The sequence below is a fragment of the Tyto alba genome, unplaced genomic scaffold (assembly GCF_018691265.1).
Source record: "Tyto alba isolate M040663 unplaced genomic scaffold, T.alba_DEE_v4.0 Super-Scaffold_39, whole genome shotgun sequence".
In the NCBI taxonomy this organism is placed as follows: Eukaryota; Metazoa; Chordata; class Aves; order Strigiformes; family Tytonidae; genus Tyto; species Tyto alba.
The window spans coordinates 6717640-6744774 of NW_024881314.1; the positions used below are offsets into that span (position 1 = coordinate 6717640).

At 41.6% G+C, this 27135-nt stretch overlaps 2 protein-coding genes and 1 pseudogene across 8 annotated transcripts in view; 1 reads left to right on the forward strand and 2 right to left on the reverse strand.

The window, feature by feature from the left end:
* Nucleotides 1-295: 295 nt before the first annotated feature.
* LOC104367287 (nucleoside diphosphate kinase) lies at nucleotides 296-2985 on the reverse strand. Its single transcript, XM_042802624.1, has 5 exons — nucleotides 2871-2985; nucleotides 2495-2627; nucleotides 1790-1891; nucleotides 945-1057; nucleotides 296-541 (listed from the first exon to the last, which is right to left on the reverse strand). The coding sequence occupies exons 2-5, from the start codon at nucleotides 2621-2623 to the stop codon at nucleotides 424-426; spliced, it is 462 nt and encodes a 153-aa protein (XP_042658558.1). The 5' UTR covers nucleotides 2624-2627; nucleotides 2871-2985; the 3' UTR covers nucleotides 296-423.
* A 199-nt stretch (nucleotides 2986-3184) lies between these two features.
* LOC104356704 lies at nucleotides 3185-7548 on the reverse strand (annotated as a pseudogene).
* A 5079-nt stretch (nucleotides 7549-12627) lies between these two features.
* Nucleotides 12628-27135, forward strand: part of SPAG9 (sperm associated antigen 9) — a 65306-nt gene continuing 50798 nt past the window's right edge. For 5 of the 7 annotated variants that reach the window (XM_042802378.1, XM_042802381.1, XM_042802379.1 and 2 more), the window contains exons 1-2: nucleotides 12629-13061; nucleotides 19553-19673. In XM_042802378.1, the coding sequence (XP_042658312.1) occupies nucleotides 12756-13061; nucleotides 19553-19673 (427 nt within the window). In that variant the 5' untranslated portion in view covers nucleotides 12629-12755. Of the gene's footprint in view, nucleotides 13062-19552; nucleotides 19674-26999; nucleotides 27058-27135 lie in introns of those variants that run through there. The other 2 variants (XM_042802377.1, XM_042802388.1) reach the window with 2 other exon arrangements.

Genomic DNA, 27135 nt, shown 5'->3' on the forward strand with positions numbered 1-27135 from the left:
AGGGTAGTATCACATTTTTCTTCCAGCTCCGTTCTGCTGTGGTGGGAGGAGCTCAAGCATCCCTTCTGCCCTCCCTCTGCAAGCTGGCTTTGCAACTGGTACTGTATTTCAGTAGCCTTCAGCCCACCCTCACACTCAAGAAATGTCACTGAATTTTAATTCTGCTATGCCTGGACAGGAGGTTCAGGCTAGCTACTACTTCTGCAAGAGGAAAATATTGAATGGCTGAGTAAAAGGACTTCAGTGACTATATGAACACAATTGTTTCTTTTTAGAGTGAATGCACCACAACACCTTAATTCATACCCATTTATTTGACAGTGCTGAAAATGACTAAGATAACCGTGGTGTTAATTGCTCCCAGGTCAGTAGCTGGAATGAGATGACACGTTCAGAAGGCACAATTCGCTGTGGAACCTCCTCTCACTCATAGATCCAATCATGTGCACAAGATTTGAAGTCAATGAGCTCTGCAGGTTTGAACCACAGGTTGATCTCCTTCTGCGCACTTTCCACAGAGTCACTGCCATGAATGATGTTTCTGTAGAGGGAGACAAACACAGTGTTGCATATAAAAATCCACTTTCAGCAACCTAGTAGTTCTCCATACGCAAAAACTTGGATGAAGCATCTAGAGCTGCGAGACCAGTGTCAGGTACAGTGTTCAGACCCCACCCCGGAGCTACTTAAGCCAAGCAGGGTGACTACGGCTACTTCACTATAACTGCCACTGACTGATCTTACATGAAGCTCTGATGAGGAGCTGTATTTCAAAAAAAGTCAGTTTTGTACCAAGCCATTTCCTTAAGTAGCAGTTACGGATTGTGACCTGCAAATAAAACATCATCAGACTAGGGTATCTACCAACAATTTTTATTTTACGGAATTAAAAGACTATCACCATCAATTTTTTCATCTTGAAAAGTAACAAAGTGAGCACAAACCTTCCTACTTGAATGCAGAAGTCACCACGGATGGTACCAGGCTTAGAGTCAGCAGGGTTTGTTTCACCTAGCATTACTCTCCCAGTTTTAACCACATTGAGTCCTTCCCATACCTTAAGGAAGAGAAGACAAACAAATCCTATGAATACCAAAGATTAACCTTTGCTAATAACATAAAGAAACCAGGGCTCCACCACAAAAAAAAAAATAATCTAGTCTGGATTTTCACTTAGGTCTGTAAAGAACATTAGGGGAAAACCATACGAACTGAAAGTGATTCTAAAAGGGACTATCAACACCATCACACCAGTAACAGAGCTGCTTTAGCGAGCCTCAGAGGTAGCTCACGTGCAAGGCCAACTGCAGAGTCTTTCTGTTGTGACAGGGTAAGGAGAAGCCTGCAACCTGTCGCTGCAGGAGCTCAGGTTAGGTACCTCATCAAACCAGGAGGAGGTGGTACGGGACAGTTAGAGTGTTTGGGAGGGAGTGCAAAAAAGAACATGGAAGATGGGTTCCTATGCAACAGCTTTGACCCTTTTTTGCCCAAAACAAAAGATGACGAAAGATTATTTGGTGCAGAAGTACAGAAGATTGGCTTTCAGGAATTTTGCTTAATCCATGCTAAGCATTTTAATATGCATTTTATACATACACACTTCGCTTCTTGTTAACTAACAGTAACTTCTTACTTGATTGTCTCCATTTTAATTTTAGTTTTCTTTTGCAGCTATCAGAACTGGGTAGTTTGAAAAAGTGTTTCTGTAACTGTATATCTGAACATTTTAAAATAGTTTACAGGCAGAGACAAATACATTCAAGCCTTTAAGTAAAATTAAGGCACTTACCATGGCCACAATAGGTCCAGAGTTCATGTATTTAACCAAACCAGGGTAGAATGGTCGGTCTTTGAGGTCAATGTAATGTTGTTTGAGAAGGTCTTCAGAGGCCTTTAAAAGGGCAGACATAATTTTAAGTGTCGCTTTCAAACCATCATACCATAAAAGGTGTTACTATTGTAAGACTACACCATTAGTGACTGGATTTACCAATCATTATTGACCGTTGCTGCAGTGCTATTAGGGGTTTCAACTGAAGTTCCTAATGTAAAATTAAAGGAGTACATGACACACCGTATTTCTTTGTACCAGTGTCAACGGAATGAGCAGTCAAGATTATTTCTTCACCTTACAGCAATCTCCAGCAATAAGCTGAGTACAAGATGTCCGGATGATGCTACCCCATACAACGTTTCAGTCAAGGTCATTTCAGCCTCTCAATTACGTTGCATGAAGCCATCCGAACAAATTTTGTTCCCTTAGGAAATGGGAGAGAGGAAATGGTTGCACTTGACAGAAAGCGTGGCCTGACGCGTGGTCCCGTACCGCCAGCTGTCAGGCCAATTCGGCATCAGATTCCCCTCCTGATGCAGGGACAGCCGCAGAGGAAGGCACGTATATAGCTCTCTCTAAGTACCTACTCTCGCAGCGTGGGGGGAAGCGCTTAGGCCAGAGCCGGCGCCGGGGGTTGGTTCCGCGGGCGCGGAGACTTACGTGGACGAACTTCATGGCCACCAGCCGGAAGCCCTTCTGCTCGAACCGCTTGATGATCTCCCCCACCAGCCCGCGCTGGACCCCATCGGGTTTGATGGCGATGAAGGTGCGCTCGCAGTTGGCGGCCATGGCGCTGCGGGGAGCGCGGGGCTCAGGCTCGGCCCCGCCGCCGCCCCAAGGCCGGAGGGAGCCGGGCCCGCCCCGCCATGGCGGCGCTGGGCCTCCCCCCGCGCTGCCGCCCGCCGCCCCCGAGGCCAGGCCCGCCCGCCGCCCGCACCCCCGCGGCCTCCCCTCACGGAGCGGGGTGGGGGGGGACACACGGACACGGGGACACACGGACACGCGGACAGACGACCCGGCCTTCGCCTCGCCTCACCTCAGCTCCCGCTGCCGCTGCCTCGCGCCCCGCCGCCGCCGGAGAAAGAGGAGGAGGAGAGGGCGGGCGGCCGCCGGATCCCCCGCCCTGCGGAGAGGAGGAGCCGCCCGGCCTGCGGCGCTCGGGGGCGGCTCTGCCGGGGCTGGGGCCTCGCTCCGCCGCCCGCCCGGGCGCTGCCCCCCCCCCCGGGCGCTGCCCCCCCCCCGGTCCCTCCCCCGGCCGCTCTCCGGGCTGGGGGCAGCTGCGGGCCGGGCCGGGCCCTTGGCGCCTGCTCGGAGCCGCCTCGGACGGTTTTGGTTGCAGCAACGGGGGTGTAAGCATTTTCCGCAGCGGAAAGATGAAGGATATTTAACTGCGCTAAACAATTTTATTTTATTTTTAACCAAAAGGTACTCGCTCTGCTGTTTTCAGAGATATTCCTGCGATCTGCTAACTCATGGTTGCTACTGCCCGCCTCGCTTAGCAGAAGCAGCACGCCTTAGAGCTGCTTGCAATTATGTTTCTCACAGAAAAGTGATGTAGGGTCTGTAAGCCAGGGACGTTTTCAGTGATTCCGCTGGGATCTGGGGAGAGGAAGCTGCAGTCAAAATTCAGGTGTGAAACTTGACAGTCCCTGCACCCGTGTCATAACAAGAATTAGGAAGTGGTGTTACTTTTTATGACGTTTACTACTTACCACTTTACTAATTTACAAAACACTTCTTCACTCATTGAGCTAGTTACAATTGCATACCATCACTGCAATTATAATATTAGTGAAATATGAAATACCCTTTGCAGTACTTACAGAGTCTCTTACTGACGGGCCCCTTGGCATTAGCGACAGTGGCCGTGCTGGCTCAGGCTCCTCAGCTGTGCAGGAGAATTGCACATCCCTGAGAGATGGCTGACCTCCGACCACCTCAGCCTCCATGCATCAGCAATACTAGTCAGTAGCTTTCTGACCACCCCCACATCTCCAGATACTACAAAATAGAGAAATTTGGGTTAAGTAAATCAAGAAAAAGAAATCTCAAGAAATCCTTCAAGCAAAAACGGACCTGGAGACTACTCATCTTGTGCACGGGTTTATCACATGTTCCCTTTCCCCTAACAACCTTTAACTTAATTATTTATCATCTATAACACTGAATATTTTCAGAAGATAAGCTAACAACCTCACCTACAGTTTGGTAGTTACAGAATTTGTTCCATCTCCTTATACTCATTAATTAGATCTAAGACAATATAGTGAAAATTCCCTTTTATCTCACTTAAGAAACAGCGCATGTTTTATTTTGTACCATCTCCTTTTAGGAGTTAGATATCTTCATAAAACAGCATAAGCACTGAATTCAACATTCATTGAACAATTTAGTATTTGAAACAAGATCTCACTGTAGGAAAAAAATCTAGTTGGAACAACTTCTTTCATGAAACTCTTGCTTTTAATGAATACAATGTTGCAAATAAATAAATATGTAAGATTGACCCCAACACATTTCTTGTTCCTCATCCAGTACAGCTGGTGGATATTTGTTAAAAGTCTGCAAGGGGCTCAACATTTTCTCTGACAGAAGCAGACACCTCTACTGCAATACATTATGACTGTATTTCTTTACATGATTAAATCAATTTAAAAAAAAAAATGCTGAAGTCAATTCTGAAATACCTTATCCAAGAACAGCTTGCTTTGTAGTTCCAACTATTAAGGAGAAAAACCAAACGAGAACACAGCTAAATTATCAGTTGTTCAGTCAGGAAAGCAAACATCACGCTGTTGTTGCACTGTGCAGCATCAGAGGACTACTACAGTGAAGTGGCTGAAGGTAGATCTCCCTCATCCACCCTCACATTTATCTTCTTTCCATATAAAAGGGCATTTCAGAAAGCCTGGCCCATTAATACTTCCTTAAAATGCTAAATAAATCCCATGTAGGAAAAATAAAAAAAATAAAACAAAACATAAGCAAACTAGAAGTTGAAACCCTGTCAATGCAGAGGAAAGTTCTCATTTTAAGCAAAGCTACGCTCTGTGTACAGGCACAGCACATTCTGGAGAGGGAAATAAATAAGCTTTTTTTCTGCAGCCATATTGGACATGGGGATCCATTTGACTTGGTATCAAGTTCAATCCTCAACATTTGGGCATACTATTGATATATTTACATACTACCAGGTGTGCCCTAACAAAGTTAACCTTTGACACTGAGCCATTTGTGTATTTACCAAATAAATTTTTGCCACATTTTTTTCTATTTACCAACATACCCTCTTTGACTGGACAGTGGTTCAGGAAAATATGTGTTATATGCTCTGTGTTTTAATCTCATATTTCTCACCCCCAGAAGCAGCTTTTTAAAAGTACAGTTCCATCTATAACTTGACAGTTTTTTAACCAAAACAGCAGCCAGCACTGCCTATATTTAATACTCACAACAGAGCAATCTCACAGGTTTCTGATGCAGTTTTCCACCAGTTTGTACGAAGGGCTTTGAAATACCTAGAGACTAGCAGCTGTTTACAGACAGTAAGGATATGGAAAGGTACAGGCTCAGTTTCACTCATAGATCCATTCATGAGCACAGCTTCTGTGATCACCAGTTCTTCAGGTGTGAACCATCAACTGATCTCTGCCTCAGCATTTTCTACAGAATCATTTCCATGAACGATGTTCCTAGGAAAAGAAAAGGTGGATATAAAAGTAATATAATCCTCAAACTCAAAGCAAAGCTAGCTTTTTTTGAAGTGGTGTCTATTCTGGAGAGAAGTTTTAAGTAACTGTAAAGTAGTAATAGGCATGGAGTGTGCAGTCCCAGCTTTGCTCATAATTTTTGTCAAAGGGGAAGACCACAACTTGATTTCCATCTTTAGATCGTAACATTACATGGGCATAGGGAACAGCAGTTCCATGTATATGATATCATGACATACCACTGGACATTTAGTGCCTTTAGATCATATCAATAGTCTCAAAATATACCTTCCAACTTGAACGCACAGGTCACCACGAATAGTGCCAGGCTTTGAATCAAATGGATTCGTTTCCCCCAGCATCACTCTTCCAGTCTTAACCACGTTAAGACCTTCCCACACCTTAAAAAAAAAAAAAAAATCTATTGAGATTATTGAATTTTAGCAGTAGATTAAGTGGCAAGAGTTAATCAAACCTCCCAGAATCACAGTGCTGTCCATCATGGCACAAATCACCATTCAAATATTAATAATAGCAAAATATATTTTATCTCCAGCTTTTCTGTCAGATTCTTGAAGCATCTTCTGAAGTTCTCCCCTTCTGCACAATACCCCTCCTCACCAGAGATGGGAAGAGAACAATTTTAAATCTCAGTATGGTAAAGAGCCTTACAAAGCTGTCTGCTCACTGAAGATCCGGACCTCCAGCTCATCTGTTTTACAAATACACTATCAAGGGAAAAATAAGAGAAAATCCCTTCTAGTGAAGTTAGATGGAGAAAGATTTTCAAAGTTACTATACTTTAGGAGTATAGTAAAAATATTCCACCATCATTTTTCAGCTGGCTTAATACATGGCATTTCATGGTGGGTTGTTTGTGCAGGTTTACTGTTTCTCAAGTTCCCAGTTTTGGTTCCTACTTTACCCCTGTCCTCGTCAACATACTGACTCAAAGGAGAGAAAGATTATGGAAAAATATTAAAGAAAAAGGAACTAACAGAACATCTTCCTAATTACAATATTTGAATCTAGGTTTTTGTCCTTTTAAAAGTAAACTAGAATTCAATAGGTAATGCAATCTTATTGCAGGTCAGACAAGTAAACAGTATATTTTTCTTAGCTGAGCTTCATTTTTAAGAACTCACCATAGCTGCAACTGGTCCAGAGTGCATATACTGCACCGGACCATCGTAGAACAGCGGGTCTTTTAGGTCAATGTAGTGTTCTCTCAGGTCCTCAGAGGCCTGCATAAAAACCACCCAACCACACCAAAAAAGCTTACTGTAAGGACTAAATACTGAATTGCATACTGACACCACATAGATTAATTAAAGAGCACTGTTAATCCTAAAACATGCATGCACTTGAAAATTCAGCATTTCTAGCATCTTCCTAGAACTACTTTTAGTTGACATGAATTTGAACTGTTTGCTTTAACAACAGCTGAACTTAGGAAAGCATCTTTTCCCAATATAGATAGCTTATGTGACCTGGTATTTGTTGAAGATATTCAGAAGTATTTATTAGGTATAGGATGCACCTAAAAGAATATTCTCTTCAGACTAAGGACATCAAGTTACTAAGATTAGCATACTTAGCATGTCTAAAGCATTTCACCAGAGCTGGGAATTGGAACTTATCCAAAAATATCCAAAATATTCAAAGACTTTCAAAGGCTTCTCAATATTCCAGGCTTAACAGTTCTGAAGACTACATTTGACATTATAGCCTGCTGCTCTATTTTAAGGCTGCAGTTTATATGAAAAAGGAGACATATAAGTGAAGGAAAGCCTACAGGTATTAATTTCGTGGCTGACAGTCTAAATCTTTTCTGTTTAAACCACTTGATGATTTCTCATCAAGTCCCGCTGGACTCCATCAGGCTTGATGGCAATGAACGTGCGCTCAGAGATAGAAGCCATTGTCCCAACCAGGAAGGAAATAAAAGTCATTAGTCCAGGACTAGCAGGTAAGAGCAATCACAGCCCTTTATTGTGTGTAATATCAGCTGTTATTATAATGAAAGCGGCTACATCTGAAGGTCATTAACCCATGATCTGCACCGATTTGGTAAATCAATCACTGTACACAGGTTTACACAAGCGCTAGAAAAGTAAGTTTAAAACAGTAACAGTGTGGCAAATATAGAAACAAGCAATTAGCAAACTTGAAAATCAGAAAAGCTCTAAGTGGCACGGCAGGTGAGGGCTGTCACGGATACACCTCCACGTGCTGCGTGGGAGGCTGCTGTCTGCAATTTAGGGCGAAGTCGGTTGGCTAAATCCACAGGCATCGTTTTCACCTGCGCGGCGCTGTTAGGGGTCGGGTGGTTTCGCAGGGCGGTTTGGGGCAGGTGTGTCTGTGTGCCTGTGCAGGTGTAGGCAGGGAGCGCGCGGAGGCGGCGGCAGGGCCTCACTGGGCCGCAGCACTGGGTGCCCCTTCTCTGCGGTGGCAAAGCGCTGGCAGGGGCCGGGTTCAGCCCCGTCCTGCCGCCCCCGCCCCGCACCTTCACCCCGGCCCCCTCCCGGGATCTGCTGCCCTGATCCCTTCTCGCCTCCCGCCGCCCGGCCTCCGCAGCGCGTACCGCCATCCAAGTGATTTACGGGGGGGATGCTCGGGAAATGCATTTTTTTAAGCATTTAGGTCTTAGCTGCCGAATCTCATTTTTTTATTCAACACAATCCACACAAAATTATTTAAATAAAAATCCCATTATCATACTGCTGCGTTTCCTTTACATTTCCTCTTTAAAGAGGGCAATTTTTTTGGCTGGTTCTACTGATCTAGATCTCAGAGTCAAAACACCCTTCAACAATTTTGAAATGCTTTGCCTTGAGCATTTTATTCCCCCTAAGAGATCTGAGGATAAAACATCTGGATGCCCAAGTTCCTTTGTCCTCAGCCTGTCCTGCTGAGAGGAAGTCCCTACTTGTCCTGGTTTTGTTTCTCTAACTGGGATGGAATTCCTGGGCTCTACTCCCTGGCTCTTGAAAGCAAAATAATGTGGATTTCACTTCACTCTGGGCAGGACTTAGCTGCTGCTGAACAGGGATAATTTCAGCCTTTTGATGGCCTGGATTTTCTTGCTTGGATCCCTTTGCTTCGCTGCAGCCCGTCACATATCCATGTCTTACTTTTAGTTCTGGTGGGAGAATCTAGATCTGACATAAGCACCTATTGAAACAACCTGTTTACTAGTATTCAGGGGTCCAAGTGTAATCATACCATGATGTACTACTTTTTCCAAGGTCTCTGATTTAATGAAAGATGTTTAAAAAACGCCACAGCATTGTACATTCTAGCAAGTCCATCCAAAGTTATTTTGGACTTAGAATTTCTGAGTGTTCTCCTGATAATGTCGATCCACTATACTTTGCTTTTTCAATATATATTTAAGACATTTCATACTACTGAAACAAACTCTAATGATGTAATCCTCACTAATGCAAAATAACATTTTAAAATAGTAAAAAGGTCTCAAGAAACAGGATGTTTAGGAAAATACTCACTTAAAAGCTGCAATAGGGCATCTATTTCCAGCCTTCTTAAAACTATGTCATTTAACAATGAAAGCATAGAACCTGCCATAAGGTGGGCAAGCACTAGTGGCTGCTTAACCATAGGTCTCCTCTGGGATCTTTGCCAACTATTTCAACCTCATTAAATAAGGGTCATTTTGTCACTTTTGAGATTAATCCATGATTAGCAAACCATGTTACGCATTATATAGTACATGAAACACCACAGAAGTATTCTTCCTTGTTATTTCTACTGTATAAATGTGCAGCTTTTATCTGGTTGAAAATGCTAAATGACCAAAATTACTAAATTACATTGAAAATTACCTGTTTAGCTAAAATGTGAAAAAGTTGACAGTCTAGACAAATAATTTCCTGAAAACACACTGATCATGGAAAGAGAAAGTAAAGACCTTCAAAATCTTCAGTGAGTGAATTAAGTACAATTACTGAGCTTAACACATTATTTAAAATCAATAGAGATTTTTAAAACAGAGCTGAGGCAAAAGACTAGCTGTGAATGTCACCAAACTTCAGGAGAATTTAAATAGCTCCTAGCTTTGGTGTTTTGTCCCCAGCTTTATAATGATCTCAGCTAACAGCCAACATCTGTACCACTCAGAACATTTTGGGTGTTCCCACTGGGACTCACATTTTGTGCTGTGCACCTCTTGCTTTTTATAACCAGACTCTTAAGTCTGACATGTTTTGTTGCTTGTGGCTATACTACTCTTCAATTAATGAAGTATCGCTATCATTCGTCTTGTTTTAGCTTAATTTCTGTTGCGCTTTAAGACAGAATTAAGCTTTTATAAAAATTTTTTCCTCTGGGTAAAGCCCCAGTTAAGGTCTTCTCACCCCATACTGATTCAAGGGCTAATTTTCTCCCCTAGTAAACTGCAAATCAATTTACTTTCAAATAAACTGTTATTTCTAGGCATAGGGAATATAACTTCTCTTATTACCCAGAAAACTAATTTATTTTTCAGTCAGTTATTTCCCCAAGCGTGTGAATTCCATTTTACTCTAGTAGTTGCCATAGATAGCCGCTGCTTTCAAGCTACAAAGACAATACTATCAGGTTTCTTTGTGCTGTTTCACATGCTTGATTAGTTTACTAAATTGAAAGGTCATCAAGGCCCCTAAGTCTCCTGGCAAGCAACTAGGATATAATTCCATAACTTGCTCTATTTTTAATCCATCACTGAGTTTCTGATCTCACACTGGCTGCGAGGTGCACATCATAAAGCATAATCACAGTAGTAGATTGTCAATACGATATATTTTTGCACCACTTGAACTTGTCTCCCAGGTAATTTTTCTATTGTTTGTATTTTTAAATACTTCGTACATCCATGTTAGAAATCCTGAGGTGAGCAGAAACAAAACAAGAACACAAACAGCTCTCTTCTACCTGTACTTGTCAGTCCACAACTCTAGTGGCAACAGCCTGCCTGATCAGTGATGAGCTCGCTCCAGCTGTGAAAGAAAACCACATCTATCCATTTTGCTAATAGAAACAGGATAAAAATAGCATATCTTCAGAGACTCTTTATTCCCTTAAAGGCTGTCAGCAGACACCTTGACCCGTTTTTGCTGTCTGCCAGAATGTGTGTCTTTTGAGCTTATGTACTTACGCACTTTACCAAGTATGATGGCAATAACTATGAAACTCTACATAGAGAAAAGAAGCTCTGCTACAATTCGAGGTGATTGGTATTTTTAGCCTCACAATAATCTGCAATTGTTTAGAGCTGTCCTCACATTAGGCAGTATTACACACGAATAATCAGGTGAGGTCCAGGTTCAAAGCCCACTGCAATTAGATATGGCCTGCCAGCCTTGTCCTGAGAGCAGAATAGAGTTACCTCTCAGCTTTGGCTGTTTGCAATCTTTCTACAAGATTTATTCAGGCTCAGTGAAAAAAAAACAAAAACAAAAAACCCCACAAATCAGTAAACCCCACCCCAAAGGCTCTCAGGGTCTTTCACAATACAAACAACTGAGGCAAGTGGGAAACTATGGCCTCAAGGGAGAGAGAAATTCTGCAAGACAGTTTCCCTCAACACTCCTGGATCAAGTAAAGATTTTAATCTGCAGTAGACAGCAGGCAAACACAGAGAAGTTGCAGTTTTTCTCAGTGGACTACTGCTAAAGAAAAATATGAAAGAAATAATTATTTCATAAGGATTATTTCCAAGAATTTAAATGAAAATTTCACTAGAGGAGATGTGAGTAGGAAACTATACACATTGGGTCTTTTTTTAAAATTATTTTTTAGCTAAAATGGTGTAAATTTTTTTGTCATAATTAAAAGGCAAACACCTTTGCTTTCCTTTTGCCATGTTTATAAATAAATTTGTACTTTAACTGCCTATGCCCTTGACGCACTATGTTAATACTAGCTTAGGAGAATGATGTCTATACAGAACTCACAAGAAATCCAGTATACAGGGCTGAAGTCTTTTCTTCTTCATCATTCCTGCTGCACAGACTCACTAGCTTAGCACACAGAAAGACAGGGCAGCATATGCATTTAAAACACAGCTACTGTCTTAGAATCAGTCCAAATGAGAGAAAAAACAGTGCAAACCTCTACCGCTCTCCAGTGGAAATGAATGCAATCACCACAGTTAGGGTGCCACCACTTCTCAAGCTTTTGCATTTTTTAAAACACTCATTTCTTTGTTCCCATACTGCCGCTGGGCCACTGGGTTCCTTAGCTCCCCTGTACATCAAATCATGAAAAATAGCGATTTCCCCAAATATGAATTATATGATAAAAACGAGCGATGTGAAGCAACTCTGGAACTTTTCAATGCCCGTAGATGTTTTCAAATTTACAGTAAATGTCTATAATAGCTCACAGTATTCCCAAGACAAAACACATTATCCAGAATGGAATTCACTGTCCTAATCCTGGGAAAACCAACCTCTCTGAGCAAGTGCAAGACGCTAAGTTGCGTTATTGCTAACAAAGCAGGATTTTAGTTATTATCTGGAGACCTTATTCGAAATCAAAGGTCTTTTCCCTGTCAGAGATTAGCCAATACGGTGACCCAAGGGTGCTCCGGGAGCTGCTCCTAAAATCCAGTTTTAGCTCTGCCCGTCTCCCCTAAAAGAATCCCCTGACCTATCTATGCCTCTATAGGTGCAGCCAATAAATACGAACGCTCTCATGGAAATTACCACAGAGCATTTCCTTACGCCTTCCAGACCAAGAGATGAGCATTAATTGTGCGACCCCTCGGGCTCGCGGCCCGCCTCCCCGCTTCTCCGGCCCCACGGGTGCCCGGCTCCCTGGGGGGCCGGGGCCCTCGGCGCCGCTGCCCCTCCCGAGCACCCACCACCGCCTCAGGCCCCTCCTGAGGGAAGCGCCCGCCCGCCATCTCTCCCTCCCCCCGCCCCACACAGCCGAGGCCCCGCCCACGCTGACCTCACCGCCAAGCCCCGCCCCCTCTTCCCCGCTCCGCGCCGCTGCGGGCGGCTGGCTCGCCCCGCCCCGCCCGTGTGACGCGGCGGCCCCGCCCCGGCGCGGCGGGTGAGGTCAGTGCCGCGCGCCAGGGCCGCTCGCCGCCCCCCCCCCGCCCGGCTGCAGGCGCGGCCCCGCCGCAGAGGGAGGAGGCGCCGGGAGCGCCCCGAGCTGCCGCCGCCCCGCCGGGCCCCGGGAGGGAAGGCGCTCGCCGCGCAGCCATGGAGCTGGCGGACGGCGTAGTGTACCAGGAGGACCCCGGCGGCCCCGGCCCCGCCATGATGTCGGAGCGGGTGTCCGGGCTGGCGGGCTCCATCTACCGCGAGTTCGAGCGGCTCATCGGGCGCTACGATGAGGAGGTGGTGGCCGAGCTGATGCCGCTGGTGGTGGCCGTCCTGGAGAACCTGGACTCGGTGTGCGCCCACAGCCAGGAGACCAGCGTGGAGCTGGAGTTGCTGCGGGACGACAACGAGCAGCTCCTCACGCAGTACGAGCGGGAGAAGGCGCTGCGCAAGCAGGCCGAGGAGGTGAGGGCGGGCGCCGGGCCCTGAGGCGGGAGCGGAGCCGGTGGAGGGCGGGGGCCCGTTCCCGAGGCGGGCGGCGGCTCCGGGCTTCCTCCGTGGAGCCGCGGAGGCGGGGGGGGACACGACGACTTCCCGTTCTCGCCGCCTTTCTCGGGGCCGCCGAGGCCGGGGTGCCTGCGGTGCCTGGGCCCGGGCTGCCCCGCGGCGCGGCGGGGGCTCCCGCCGGCTCCCACGCAGGGAGACCCCGGGGCGGCGGGTCCTGTCTGAGGGGCCGGGAGCCACCGGCTGAGGAGCTCGGGTCGCTCCGCCGTTCGGGAAGGAGGGAAGGAGGGAGGGCAGGGAGCCCCGACCCTGCCTGCTCCGCCGGCTTGGCCTCCGGCGCTGCGAGAGGCCGGTTACCTGCGCTGGGCAGGGTCGTGTGGTGGGTGAGCGCAGCTGATGGCAGAACGATGTGGTGTGTGTCCCTGAGTCCTCTGCTCGGCCCGGCTCTGCCCGGAGGGCTCTTAAATAACTGTGGGAGCGCTCGGAAACGCTGGTCTTCCAGTCACCAGGTCCATGGAAGGAAAACAGCAGTGCTTTGTAGAGCAAACATGGAGCCATGTACTGATTTTTCTGCTCTTTCACTTTCCCTCTGGACTTTCTCTGTGGCAGGAGGTGGATTGCGTCTTTCAGCTTAGTTTTAGAGGGTATTCACAAAAAATAGTGAGAATTCATTGCAGAAAAATATGTAAATACGTGCTGTCTAGACTGAAGTTCTTCAGAGTCAGTACATACGAGCTGCTGTCAGCAACAGGTGGTGCAGACTGTTCAGTGACATAAACTCTGACTTGGGATGTTACTACAAACATTGAAATAAAATTATCTAAGAATTACAGGAGCATAAGTAAGCTTGCGAAGCATTATTTTCTGTGAGAGTATAAAGTAATACATTAGAAGGTGTCTGTGCAGGATAACTTCCTTCAACTCGTCGTCTCACCAAAATCCTGTAGGAAATGGGATTGACGGCATTATCTGTAACAGAACAAGCCATCTTGTAAGTCTGTTTTCAGACTTCATGTCTCGTGCTTATCTCTGTGGTTGTGCCTACCTTCTAAATTTTCCAAAAATCAGAAGAATAATGACACTGAAGATGAAGACACTATTGACAACGAAAACTTATTTTGAAAAACATTATCCCTGTACAAATATTTCTATACGTAATGCTTATAACTGAGTGTAAAATATTGTCTGTACATTGTTCCAGGACTCTTAGTTTGTTATAAAGTAATGATTGAATGGTGTCCCCCCAGCTCTTGGACCCATAGACTATTCATCCTCCTTGCCAAACATGTAGTTGTTTTATAGTGCCTTACGGACTTCAGGCTGGGGACTATTGCTGTAAAGACTTAATCACGAGTTTTGGCACAAGCTGCATGTAAAAGGCTTTTTTAGAAAACATATTTTATTTTTATTGAGTAAGGGAAGGGACTGATAAATATTTTCTGAACTAATTCATGAGAAAATCAATCAGGCTTGACATACAGGCAGCATTTGGCAGGTTGAAAAAAGCAGGCCTTGGGCAGCAGAACAGAAACCATAACAATATGATGCATTAGAATACACTGTTAATTGTGTTGCTGTGGCTCTTCAGGAGCTGCACATACTTACATTGGTAGTGTACTTCACTGTGATCTCCATTTCTTTGTGTCATGATAAATTAACTTGAGGGGACAAGCATTGTGCAGTCTGAAAACTAGTACTCATGCTGCAAGACATCTTACTGACGCTTTCCAAAGTGCAATTAGACCAAAGATCATATTTTCACTTGTAAACACAAAGTTCATCATTTTGTTACGTGCTGACGTAAGGTATGTTGTACATATGTAAAAATGTCTATCATAGATAAAACATGGGATGTTCGTGAGAGGTATGTGCTTTTTTCAGACTTGATTGTGGCAACTATATTTTTGAATGTTGAGATAAACTGATGGGTGCAGTATGGTTGAAATGAGAGAAAATTAATATAACACTTTCATGAACAAGAAGTTACTGATTTAGTGCATTTCTTTCTTTTCATTGTGGAAGTTGCTTGTGTAATCTGATAGCAAAATGGAGAACTTTGAGCTACTAAGTTCAATATTCTGTATCATCTGTTCTGACTGTCCTGAAGAATTAACATACGTTTTTTTACTTGCTGCTTGCTATTGTAAGAATTTTTATTTCCAGTAGTATCTTGATGGATATTAATAATTCACTCTTTGAATGGGAATCTCCTTACACCATTGTCCTAATTTGCCTCCTTTATTTCCTGTACATGAAAAGTGTTACTAAAGAAACGTCTTGAAAAGTTGTTGTCTATGGACTTCTGTTAAGGTGACCAAAAAAGAAAAAAAAAAAAATTAATTCAGGAGTCCTGGGCCTATTTCTCAGTCCTCCAGGTAACGGTCATGGTCTTTCTAGTTGCTGTGAACTAACTTTTCCGACTTTTAACATGGTACATTTTGTGATATAGCTAAAGAAATAGGGGAACCAGTTATTCTGCTGTTCTGCTTACAGTTCTGCATAATTTATCTTCCCACTTAGTGAACATTAGGCAGCATGCCCTGCCACAAAGAAGTGGGAGAGGAAGAAGAATTTGGGGTTCTGCTATTTTATACGCTAAGTTTTACTTCTCTAGAAGTATACTGCTCCATACTTGGCTGGGTGTGTCTAGGAGAAGGTGTTTTGTGTGGACTTGGGAGCAGGATAAAATGTACTCCTTTTAGCCATGTCAAGCTGTCTAATACATCTTTTAGTTTTAATGCTGTTGGTGGGATTAAGCTGTTCTTGAAATCTGACACTGAATACATGGTTGGTACTTTTGCAACCGTGAAAAAGGATTTAGCACCATGAAAATTAGTTTAAGTAACACTGTGAGCTTGATGGCTGCCTTTTCTTACTATTCCCAAAGTTAACTTTCTTCCTTAGGATTGTACTTTAACTAAACACTGCAGTGGGAGTTTAAGTATTTTTAATTTATGAGAGAACAAAATTGAGATCCATTATAAGAAAGCTTGCTGAAATAGTGTAAGCATTACGAGGTTGTTTTCAGTTACATATATTTTTCTCTATCCCAAATCCAGCTGAGCTGGCTTGGTAGTTAATTTTCTCTACCTACTGCAGGAAGAACATGCCATTGGCTGAAAAGCTGGCATCACTGCAATAAAAGTTACTGAAGGACATGTCATAGGGAGATAAAGGCTGCCAAGTAGGTGGAACCCTGACATCAGATATGCTTAGTATTGCACCTGGATCGTGTGATGGGAAAACAAGTTAAAATGTAAAGAAACAGAGGATGACATAAGTATAGTAAAAAATGTTTAATTTGGCTAGTGGTGTAGTATTAAGTGATTAAATGGTTATATGCATGAGAGAGAGGGCTTCAGATGTGTATGCTCTGTTGTTCCATTGTGTAGTCTGAGTTCATGTTTATTGTAATGATTATTGTAAACTTTTAAGTAGATTTAAAATAAATTACGTAAAGACTTCAAAATCTTATTTGTGAAGTACTTTTCCATACTTTTTATTGGAGGCCTTTAAGAACAGGTTAGGCAAATGTCTGTCTGAAATGACATAGTTGATACTGCATGGAAAAAATGGGAAGGATTAAATGGGTGTTGCCAAACATAGTTTATGAAGGTATCACAGGCTTGGATTTCAGCAGTAAGCACATGCAGAAGGAGGCGTGCATCATATCCTGTGCTCACACCTCATTATGTCCTGATCAAAATTAGGATCCACACATCAGCACAGAGCATCAGAACCTTGAAACAAGATGACCTTTTAAGGACCATTCTAGCTGTAATTTCTATAATCTTGTGGTATTTGGTCTGATTGTTTTAAAGATGTGTTGGTGTCCTTCAGCTTCTTAAAAGAAAAAAAAATTAAAAAAACAAAACAAAACAAAAAAAAACAACTCTCTTCTTGGAGTTGTAAGATATGGCTTTGTGGCCTAGACGGCACGTCACATAAAATGAGGAAAGCTAGTTTTTTGTCTGCCTCAGTATTTTATGTAACCAGTAGGTTGGGTTGAAATAAGAGAATGTCTAGTGTCCATATATTAAATGGCTAACATGTTCCTACATATGCTGCTGCATTTACATTAAACAGTGCAGAAGGTGTGCAATATTTGAGTGGATTGTCAATGTAAATTAAAAAAAAAAAGTCTTTTAATATGGGTGCTCAGCCTATCCTTGGCTGCTGTGGTGGTTTATCTGACTAGTCCTTCCAGCATAGTCATACAGGCTTAGTCAGGATGAGATGATCAATCCTCCTGGGGCTCTGCCTGTGTTAATACTATCACCGGAAGGAGAGGTGAAACCAAATAGAAACATTCAAAGTCTAAAGTACTCAGTCGATGATTTCATCAGGTATAGTTTTCAGCAGAGGAAAAACATTTACCCAGCTCTCATTATAAAAATGCTTTGAAGAGATAGAAATTCTAACTTTAACAAAATTAAGGTAAAATAGTAGGAGATAACAAATCTATTTAATACAAAACCGGTTCTAATACTTGCAGTTTAAGAACTTCAGAGGAAATACAAAATTATATCTGTCTTTGGTTTTGTGAGTAACGATGGCATTGATTGCTTCGAACAACTGTTTATTCACAAGTATAATTGTCACTGGCCTTCTGCAAGTTGAGACACATCTGACTTGGAGAAATCATCAGAGAAGCAACCAAACAAAGATGTTACAGTTTTATAATTCTTCTTTCATGTTTTCCCATGTTTAGTGTAACAAACCATGTTGTTTTTTAGCCCCAGTGCCAAATTTGTGTCAAACTTTGAAGCCCTTTTTAAAAACGGAGTCTGCTAAGAATAAGCCAGACATGACTTGAATCTTTAATATGAAAGGGGCAAAACTCTTGTATCCTCTACTACAAAAGAGACATGAAACAAGCTTGGGGTTTTCTGTATTAAATTGAGAAATTAATATTCCCAAACTTTGTGTTGAGGGGGTAGACAGACTTTTGCACATCTGTCTTTTTTAGGCAGGAGAACTCATTTTATATTGCAGAACCCAAAGCAGTGCTACCTGGGCTAGTGTCAGCTCTTTCTCAATTGTTTCATGATTTAGCTCCAAGCACAGTCATATGAATGGCATGCCTATTCCTGTGATAGCTGTGGAGAGCTTGTCTGAAAGGAGCTCTTGTTCTACTCCATAGATTTTGATGCGTTTCTACATATGAAGTAATTTTTAAGCAATATTTCTGATGAGTTTCTGCTTTTATAAAAGCTTCAAAACACATTGGCTAAAACTTAGTAGTAGCTTATTAAAAGTTGATGTGTGAGCATTTGAAGTATTTTCCTACTAAGTTTTCCTAGCAATACGTAAGAAAAAGTGATATACAAATCACCTATAATATTACTATTTTTAACTTGCCTTCTCTGTGTCTTTACTTCTGTGTGGTACCCACCTGCAGCTTGCTTTCTGACCTTTTAGCTGTCTTGGATGTTTGGGGATTTTTTTCTGCAAAGGCTTCTGGTTGACTTTTCTTTCCTGTATGATGAGCTGTCTGTGTAATTTGTGTTTGGGGCCTTGCCTTCTCTTTGCAGTGCAGAATAGAGAGTAATACATGACTTAAGACATCTTTGGCTATTAGAAGTATTATTTGTGCTACCAGTAGACACTGCATTTCTTAAGTTTATGGTTAGGATAAACAGCAAAAAATACACTTTTAAAACTGCTATAATGGTGAACTGGTAAGTTTTATGTTATAAAATATAAACAGTGATATATTCATCAGTAAACTCCAGAATATTGTGAGACACAGTTGTAAACCAAAGTAGCAGAAGATGGTGATCAGCACAATTGCAGAGTGCCCATAAATAGTTTTCTATGGAGTTGACAGATTGTGTGAAGTCGTTATTAAGTATTTGATGAAGACTGTGAGCATTTTATAAACTATCAAATGACAAAACAAACTGGGTGGGAGTTAAAAGTTAGTATGTAATTTTGGTTGGCACTGTTGCTGGTGCATCCCTGCTGCAGTGTCTGTACCTTTGTGGCTTACAGCTGGCTTCACCGATGTTCAGTCAAATCGAAGGATACCAAGGTTCTGTATTCACATGCAGTGTTGGCAGGCAAGTGTGTGAACTTAGGAAAGAATGAAATAATTTAGGTTTATGGTAGTCCCAAGCAGCCTTCTCTGAAGTAGTTGGCATTTAGTTGATAGCGATTGCACAGAGCAACCTAGATGGGATGCTTCACCGACGGACACTGGACTAAAATAGCGTTCTTCCTGTTTAAATGTGGGCTGTAGATCGGTTGTTTTGGAAACTTGCTAGTACCCTTTCCTTGCTGTGAAGGGCTGCTGTGTTGTTTCCTGTGTGCTGTTGGAAGTGGAAGTCTTTTTAAAAACAAATGTAGGAATGACTGTATATCTCTTATTTCTCTGTGGAGAATGAACTTTGCTCAGGTGTTTTTAAAAAAAGTAATTAATTGTTGAGTGTAACTTCACTTTTTTTGTTTAGAAATTCATCGAATTTGAAGATTCTCAGGAACAAGAGAAAAAGGACTTACAGACCAGAGTGGAAGCATTAGAATCACAAACTCGACAGCTTGAACTGAAAGCAAAAAACTATGCTGATCAAAGTAAGTAAAATGTATTTCGCTCCCTTTAAGTGATGTTGGCGTGTTTTAAATTTTGTTCTGTAAAATGATAATACATTGGCTAAATATCTGTGCTCTCTGATTCAGGAATTTTGACAGATAAATAGGTTTAACTCTTGTGCAAGTTTGTTTTCCTTAGAATTAACACAAACAAATTAGGTATAAGCTTGTGATTTGTAATCTGATTCTTCTGTAATCCTGCCTGTTTTGTTTTCCTTTTAGACCATGTTATTTTCATGGAGATATTTAGAAATTACTCTCTTGTTAGTGATCATAAAATAAGCTTATTTGCTTCCCTAAAAACTCTTACTTATGCTAGCAATAAACATAATCTTCAGGTTTAGAAGCACTACTGGGATGAGAATACCATTGATGCTGATTCTCATTTGCTTTTGTATAATTTCTGCTGATTTCTATGAGCCATTTAGTTTTTACAGGAAAAGAGCTAAGGAAGAACACTTCCACTTTTAGAGCTGTTCTGTGTAACTAAAGAAAACTTGTTTAAGTCTTGGAAAAAGGCAACAATGATCAGTTTTCCTGAAATACTGAAAGTTATAATGTGAATATATTGTAGCTTAGACGTTCTGCTGGGCTGCTGCTTATCCAGGTACATAGCCATTGAATGAAAGTCAATCACCAGTTTTTCTACATGTAGTTGAGTAAAAGGTAGAGGAAAAAAATACTCAAACCCACAGAAGTCTTCTCATTTCATCTCCCCCACCCCACAGGCTTGAATTGAAGATGGAAGATCTATGCTGCTAACGATGGATTAATTTTTTTTTTTGCTCTTAGTCTGTTAAACATGGAATGAAAGTTTTAAGTTTTGTTTTCCTTTAAGCCTTTTAGCACAGTGTAGAAAAAATGATCAATATGAATCAATGTGAACAGTTTGTCAAGCTTCTAAGCTAACTTCTATTGACATAAGGCTATCATGCCTATCAATTAATATGCAGCTTTTATTGCTGGGCCATGCAGAAGTGCAAAATAAGGCTGTATCAAGCCTGATAAGGTTGAGATAAGATCAGTTGCTAAAAACAGAGTGCCAGTTGTCAAACTAGCCCCTTTACACTATTCTTTCTTCCTTTATTTCTACTCTGCCACCTTTCCTGCCCATAATGCAAGAAGTTATAGCTCTTTTCTTCAATATAAGCTTTAATATTCATCCTGCAAAATGTAATTTTCAGTGGCATGAGTCTATAGCAGGATAGAACTGTTAGTGCACTAGTGTTAAGATAAATGTAGGTGGCATGCAGAGAGAGATGAATCTTTCTGAAATTTGAATGGTTTAGAATGCTGTTGGCAAATCTTAGAGGCATGTACTGCTTCAGGTCTATTGCAGTTAAACTATTCTCAGATTCTGTATAGATGGTGAAAACCAGGATAATTGATTTCCAGGAGTGTATCTTTATAGATGAAGTCAAGCTAAGATGGATAATAATAAAGCGTATTGTAGAGACTTGTATCAGAAATGCTATGGTTCTTGTGAATGGAAATGTGCATGTGTTTAAAAGCAGCAGAAGAGGGGAAAAGAAAACATTGGAACAAGAGTTGAGTGGTCTGTTTTGGTAACAAAGGATACTGTTTCCAGCACACCTGTTCTCTAAGCCCACAGCCCAAACAATTTGTTAATGGGAGACCCTGTACTCTGACAACAGGATTATGGTGTAAAGATTGCATCATGTGATATATGCCATTACTTTGTCTGTTAATACAATAAAAAGTGCAAATTAGTTGCACAAAAAAGAAAAATCACTTGTATTCCTGGCAATGTATGTGGCAGCATACCTGGAGTTTCTCTTACAGAAGTTGCACTTATCATATACTGATGTATATAACACTATTTTATGTTCTTTTATGAATCTGTTTGTGTGAAGTTCTTTTTTTTTGCCTTGAATATTAAGCCTTCAAATATATAATTTTAAACTTCTAATTATGTTGTGTTGGCTAGAACTATGTTTTTTGTAAGAAATAGTGGTTTTTAAAACAGTTATTGTAACAACATGAAGTTCTGGTGTTAGAGCATTGACTTTTAGACAGTTCCAAAATCTTTTTTTTTGGAGAAAAACGTTTTGTGATGGTGAAAATGTAACTTCGGAGAGACAATAAGGCTGTGTTGAACACTGGGTTTTGCTTATGATTTGGGTTGATAAGTTGTCTGGGACAACATGAAAGACTGTTATAAATATTTTCCATGCTGATGCAGAGCAAGATCAAAGGGAACATAAGTACAACTGTTGAACACCTAATGAATATTATGCAAGTGAACTGGGGGTTTTTTGTGTTCTAAATTTCTAGGGTATGAAAACTGTACATATTTTTGAAGTAGTATTATCTCTACTGCATTACCTTGTTCTCTGTATTATAGGCAAGGCCATTTGTATGTCCTATGATATCAAATATATCAATGTGTGCTGGATACAGCTACAAGTCTTGTAGCTATATTTCTTTTTCTGTTCTACTTCCTATACTACTGCCTGTGCATCTAAATTAGTCTGTGGCATTGCCAACTGTTACCACATCAGCATTCAAAACAGTGGTAGTGTTATCATTAATAATGGGAATTGCAAATGCCTGGCACAGAGCAAGTAAGCAAATAAAACCTGGCTTTGCTTTTCTGTGTTAGTACAGAGTATGAGATAGCAACATCAATTTATGACACGATTTAATAGTTTAGAATAGAAAATAATTGAGACATGTGGTCCCATGTAGTACTTCAACTACAAGACTTTTTGCCTTTTGTAGACTACTTCTTGTGTTGTATGTGTTTTTCCTCAAACAAACAAGGACTATGAAAATAAATTTTATCCATTAAAAAGTTTTGACTCATTCTTTTGAACACTTGTCTCTTTTGAGCATTTAGTGAAGACTAATATTCTAAAAGTTAGTCCTGGGAGAGGGCAGCTCTTAAGTTACACGGTAGGGTTCAGTATGATTGTATGTGTTTAAACATGCATGCCAGTTAAAATTACTCGAGAACCCATAGTTTTGTTGTGTTCTGAGTTGTGTTTGGTTTTGCTGTCTTCGTGACTGTCACACTAAAGAAAATAAGAAGTATTTCTTTGCACTTAAACGTATCATGTGGGTTTACATTCATAGCCACATAGTCAACCAGATAGGATGAAATCAATCTGCTGTTTGAAATTAAAGAAGTGAAGAAGGAAGCTGATTTCATGTCAACCAGTTACGAAGTTTCTGTGGTTCACTGAATTTTTCCCCTGCATTACAAACTTAGACAGTTGCTGTCAGCTACCTCCTAAATGAGTGAATTACTGTCCTCTGCTCTTTCATAGGAAGAAATGGAAAGAGGGAGAGTTGACAGTGTGACTTGGTGGCACTGCTTGGGAGGGTTGTGAGCCATAGTAGATGATGAAATCCTGAATGGTGGGGGCAGATGCATATGGATTTACCATTCTTGCATCATGTATACCACTCGGTCCTGGTATTCAGTGGGCTGTGGTGGTTGCCAAAGTCAAGTTTACTGCCAGAAAATGGTGTGTTGTGTTGCATCCTGGAATATTTTGGTAAACTTTACAACTTCTTAAAGGAGAGCAGAGGCGTAAGGATTTGTGTCTTCTGTTTGAGTGCAGGAATGTGCTGCAGTGGTGTGGCTCTTTGGCCCATGATCCATCACCTCATCTCATTTTGCAGCCTCCTCTGCTCTTCTCTGTAACTTTCTGTGATTTGCCTTTGTCCTCGAGTTGGTGTGTGGTGGATGTCAGCATTACCTGTGCAAGGAATGGAGGAAAGACAGTGCTTGTGCTCTCAGGGGCCTGTGGCTTGTGGAAGTAAAAGCAAGTTAAACATCACAGAGTTCCTGGAAATTTGTCTAGGCAGAGTTTTTAGAAGATGTTGTTGTTGTTGGTCTCTAGCAAACTTCTACTGAATGTGAGCAAATGTCTGTCTTTTTTGGATTTGTGACTCAACTAGATTTTCATGGATTATTTTTTTTCTCAACAGCAGAGGGCACCTCTGTATATCGTGGAGGTGCACCAAGCACAGAAATGCCAGGTTTTAAAAAAATAAAAGTTTAGCATTGAAAGTCTTCTCATTCCGTTTCTCTTCAATGATGTGTCTGAGGCAGACACCAGTCTTTGATATTATTTTAGACATTTCTTACAAGAGCTTGAAAACATCTGACTTTAATGTTATTTCAAGTCTGTGCTGTGGTGAGACCCCCAGCTCTGCTTGTAATTAGTTTGCAGCATTAGAACATTTCAATTTTCAACCTCGAATCTGGAAAACTAGGCACTTAAAGCTGTTAAAAAATCGCAGTAGCAATACAGAGCTTGCTTGTCCAGCAGCGCTCAAGGAGAACACATGATACTGCTTTGGACACTGTTTGGTGTACAGTTACCAAAAGGGCTAAGTGCTTTTCAGTGCTCATATGATGTGCCACTGAATTCTGTGGGGGCTACAGAGGTTTAATTTATTTAGCTTCCTTGCTTTCATTTTTGGGTATGTCAGTTCTTTTTATGTATTAAAGGCTGCAAGTTAATTAATTTTTTTGGAGTAAAATACAACTGTAGTGTATTTTGACTTACTACAGGAATGGAACACTTTGGAATATGTTTTCTGAAGGAATCATTCTCAGAATAATTTATGTACAAGAGAATCTGAAAGACATGATGTCTGCATGGTTGAAGTACTTTCTGATGGAGGTGGTGGGCTGTGGTTGTTGAAAGAGTTGGTTCCTTTCCTGGATCTGCCTAGTGCTGAAGTACAACCAAGGTAACATACTGCATTTGACAGGGCAGCCAAGGCACAGATGTATTTCCATACCTCAGTTTACCAAATTTTAATTTTGTAATTTAAGCTCAGATTATATTTGGGGAAAACTATGTATGTAAAAACAAACACACAACACCACAAAAACCAAAACAAAACAACCCCAAAACAAACAAACAAAAAACCCACCAAAAAACAAACAACTCGTGGTCTTCAGAGCTGCAAATGTTGTGGTGCAACTGTTGGGCTGATTGTATTTCCCAGATCAAGTGACATCATGCAGCAATTGCTATTACTTGCTGTAGGTTTTATTTGGGATATGAGACAAATGTTTTGGCAGCTGACCTAAAAACATGCAGATTTTATTTCCGTGGAAGCTAAACAGAACTAGTGCTTTCACTGGCTTCAAGAGAAAATGCAAGACCAGGTTCTGTTGTGAATCTTCTGCAGATGTTATTTGGTATTTTATTTTTGTCTGAGCTCTCCAGATACCAGCATTACTGTAATGTACCCATGTAGACAACCTCTCGATGTATCATCTGAAGACATCTGATACTTTGCGGTGTACCTGCATGGAGCTGCAGCAGCAGTTTAGCACAGACATGTCTAGTTAACAGGGAGACTCTAATATGAACTTCCAGCTGTGAAGCTGAACTTGGTTTTCAGATTTGACTTCAGTTGCATATCTATGCACATGATGATGTGAATAACTAAACTGGCATGAAATACATGTCAATAATGCTATTTCTAGAGATGGCTCAACTGTAATGTTTATTCTAAGGAATACAAGAAAGCTTTTCAGTAGCTACTTGAAAGAAGTTGAGTTTTGTTCAACAGGGGTCTGGATTGTTCCTACATATTTTTCAAAGACTGAGGACAGCAGAACTAATCTGATTTCCAGCAAAGAAGGAACAGATCAGCATGACTTCCAGTAGTTCTTGATTAACAAATTTGGAGTTTACTGTTTGCCACTTTTCTCAGTGCAGCTGTTCCTCATCTACATTGGTTTGTTTACAAGGCAGATCCCCTTGCTGTGCCTCAAGTATCATTTACTAAACTTGAAGAATCTTTTTATAAGGAGAAGTGTGAGTATCAGAGTGTACCGGGAGGGAAGGCTTTGTTTCTGACTAAAGCATTTCTCAGTTACTTTCCTGGCAGCCCTAAGCTGTGAAGTTAGAAGAGAACCTGCTGTTCTGGGCGGTGCTGTGGGAGCGAGCAGGAGCAGCCCAGGAGATCAGAGGGGGGTGCAGGCGGCTCCGGGGGCTGCGCCCAGGCCGGCTGCCAGCCTGGAGCCGAATGGAGTAGGAAATGAGAGCAGTGGCTGGCCTGCTTTAAACTTGTCTATTAATATACCTGAACAAAAGTGGGGAGAGGAGGTTGAAATCCACTGGCATGTAATTAACCGCTCGTGAACTTTTTGAAATTAAGGGAGTATTGTGCTTGTGGTATAGATGCTGGCGTTTGATTGTTATAATTCTTCTGTTGGTATAAATGTGGCAGCAAAGAAGAAAATGGCTTTAAATGTCTTTTAGAATCTTACATTCCTGAGTTGTCACTGGTTATCTGGCTTTAAAAACAGATCCAGTCTGCTCTAGCTTCAGTGTTCATGCTGAATTCCTGTTGGATTTTCTCAAAGTTACTTACTGAAATAGCCAAATGTATAAATGAAGCATCCCACTGTTTTCAAAACAGTCAATCAAAACTTCTCAGTAAAACAATATTTTGGCCAGAGACTAGGTGAGAAGTTGATACTAGGTCAAATGATTTTTTTAACTTCATTTTGGGTAGAAGTTGGCTTGTATATCTCCTTCTTTGTTTGAATTTCAACCTTTGTGAGGGATCTTGTGGCATATGGTTGTCTTTATATGAAATGGTTGTAGAAGAACACTTCAGGAGATATTCTTGAAGTTTCGGTGGTAAATTACAGTGACTTTTGTGGGTCTGCGACATAGTGGATACTCGAACAATCCAGAAGTATCAGGGATAAGACCATGCAGCTGTATGTGTAGATATTTGCTATCAACAGAGCATTCCTGAATGATAAATTATCTTCCTAATTGCAAGTGTCCTACTTTTTAAACTGAGAACTAGATCTGTAGTTCGCAGTGGTAAGAGCTACTTGAAGATGTCGGTCTTGCCAGAAGATTGAATTTATCACTTGTTTTACAAATCAGTTTTCTGTGCTGCTTATTTCCAGGTCTTACTACTTTCAGGTTAAATACTTGTTTGATAGCTTCTGTCCCTGTTTCAATGTTTGATGTTTCCATGGTTGATGTGTGTGGCCTTTAGCAGCTACTTAATAGGTCATAAGGACCTCCTGGATCATGGGATTGATTATGCTTGATCTCTGTCTTAACTTTGGTATGGGACCTGGTTCTGAGAATGGAGCTGGATAAAAGCTGTCCAAGGAGAGTCTTCAGATAGTCTTAGCGCTAGGAAAGTCTTGTTAATGAGCTGGATTTCTGTCCTGGCTTGCGTAGCAGGAACTTGTAACTCCTCTTGAAGGCATTACTGGTTGGATTTGGCATTCTAGCAGGTCTGTTTCTCTTTCTCCCCCTCAGGCTTATCAGCAGTTTGAGGCAGAGGACAACATACAGATGGAGGGTGTTCCAAACTTGGTAAAAGCCATCAGACTTGGGAGGTAAGCTCTGATTTTTGAACAGGCAGGGTGGGCAGCTTTGCTGTCTAATTCTGTCAGGAGGCAGAAACTCCAGAGGCT

What these genes read in the sequence shown, in the direction of transcription:
- LOC104367287 (XM_042802624.1), bottom strand. Translation starts at nt 2,623, where the DNA reads ATGGCCGCCAACTGCGAGCGCACCTTCATCGCCATCAAACCCGATGGG. An exon ending in CTGGACCTATTGTGGCCATG is followed by an intron (nt 1,058 to 1,789) that starts GTAAGTGCCTTA and finishes CTCTTCCTTAAG; the next exon opens with GTATGGGAAGGACTCAATGT. An exon ending in TTCTGCATTCAAGTAGGAAG is followed by an intron (nt 542 to 944) that starts GTTTGTGCTCAC and finishes CTCCCTCTACAG; the next exon opens with AAACATCATTCATGGCAGTG.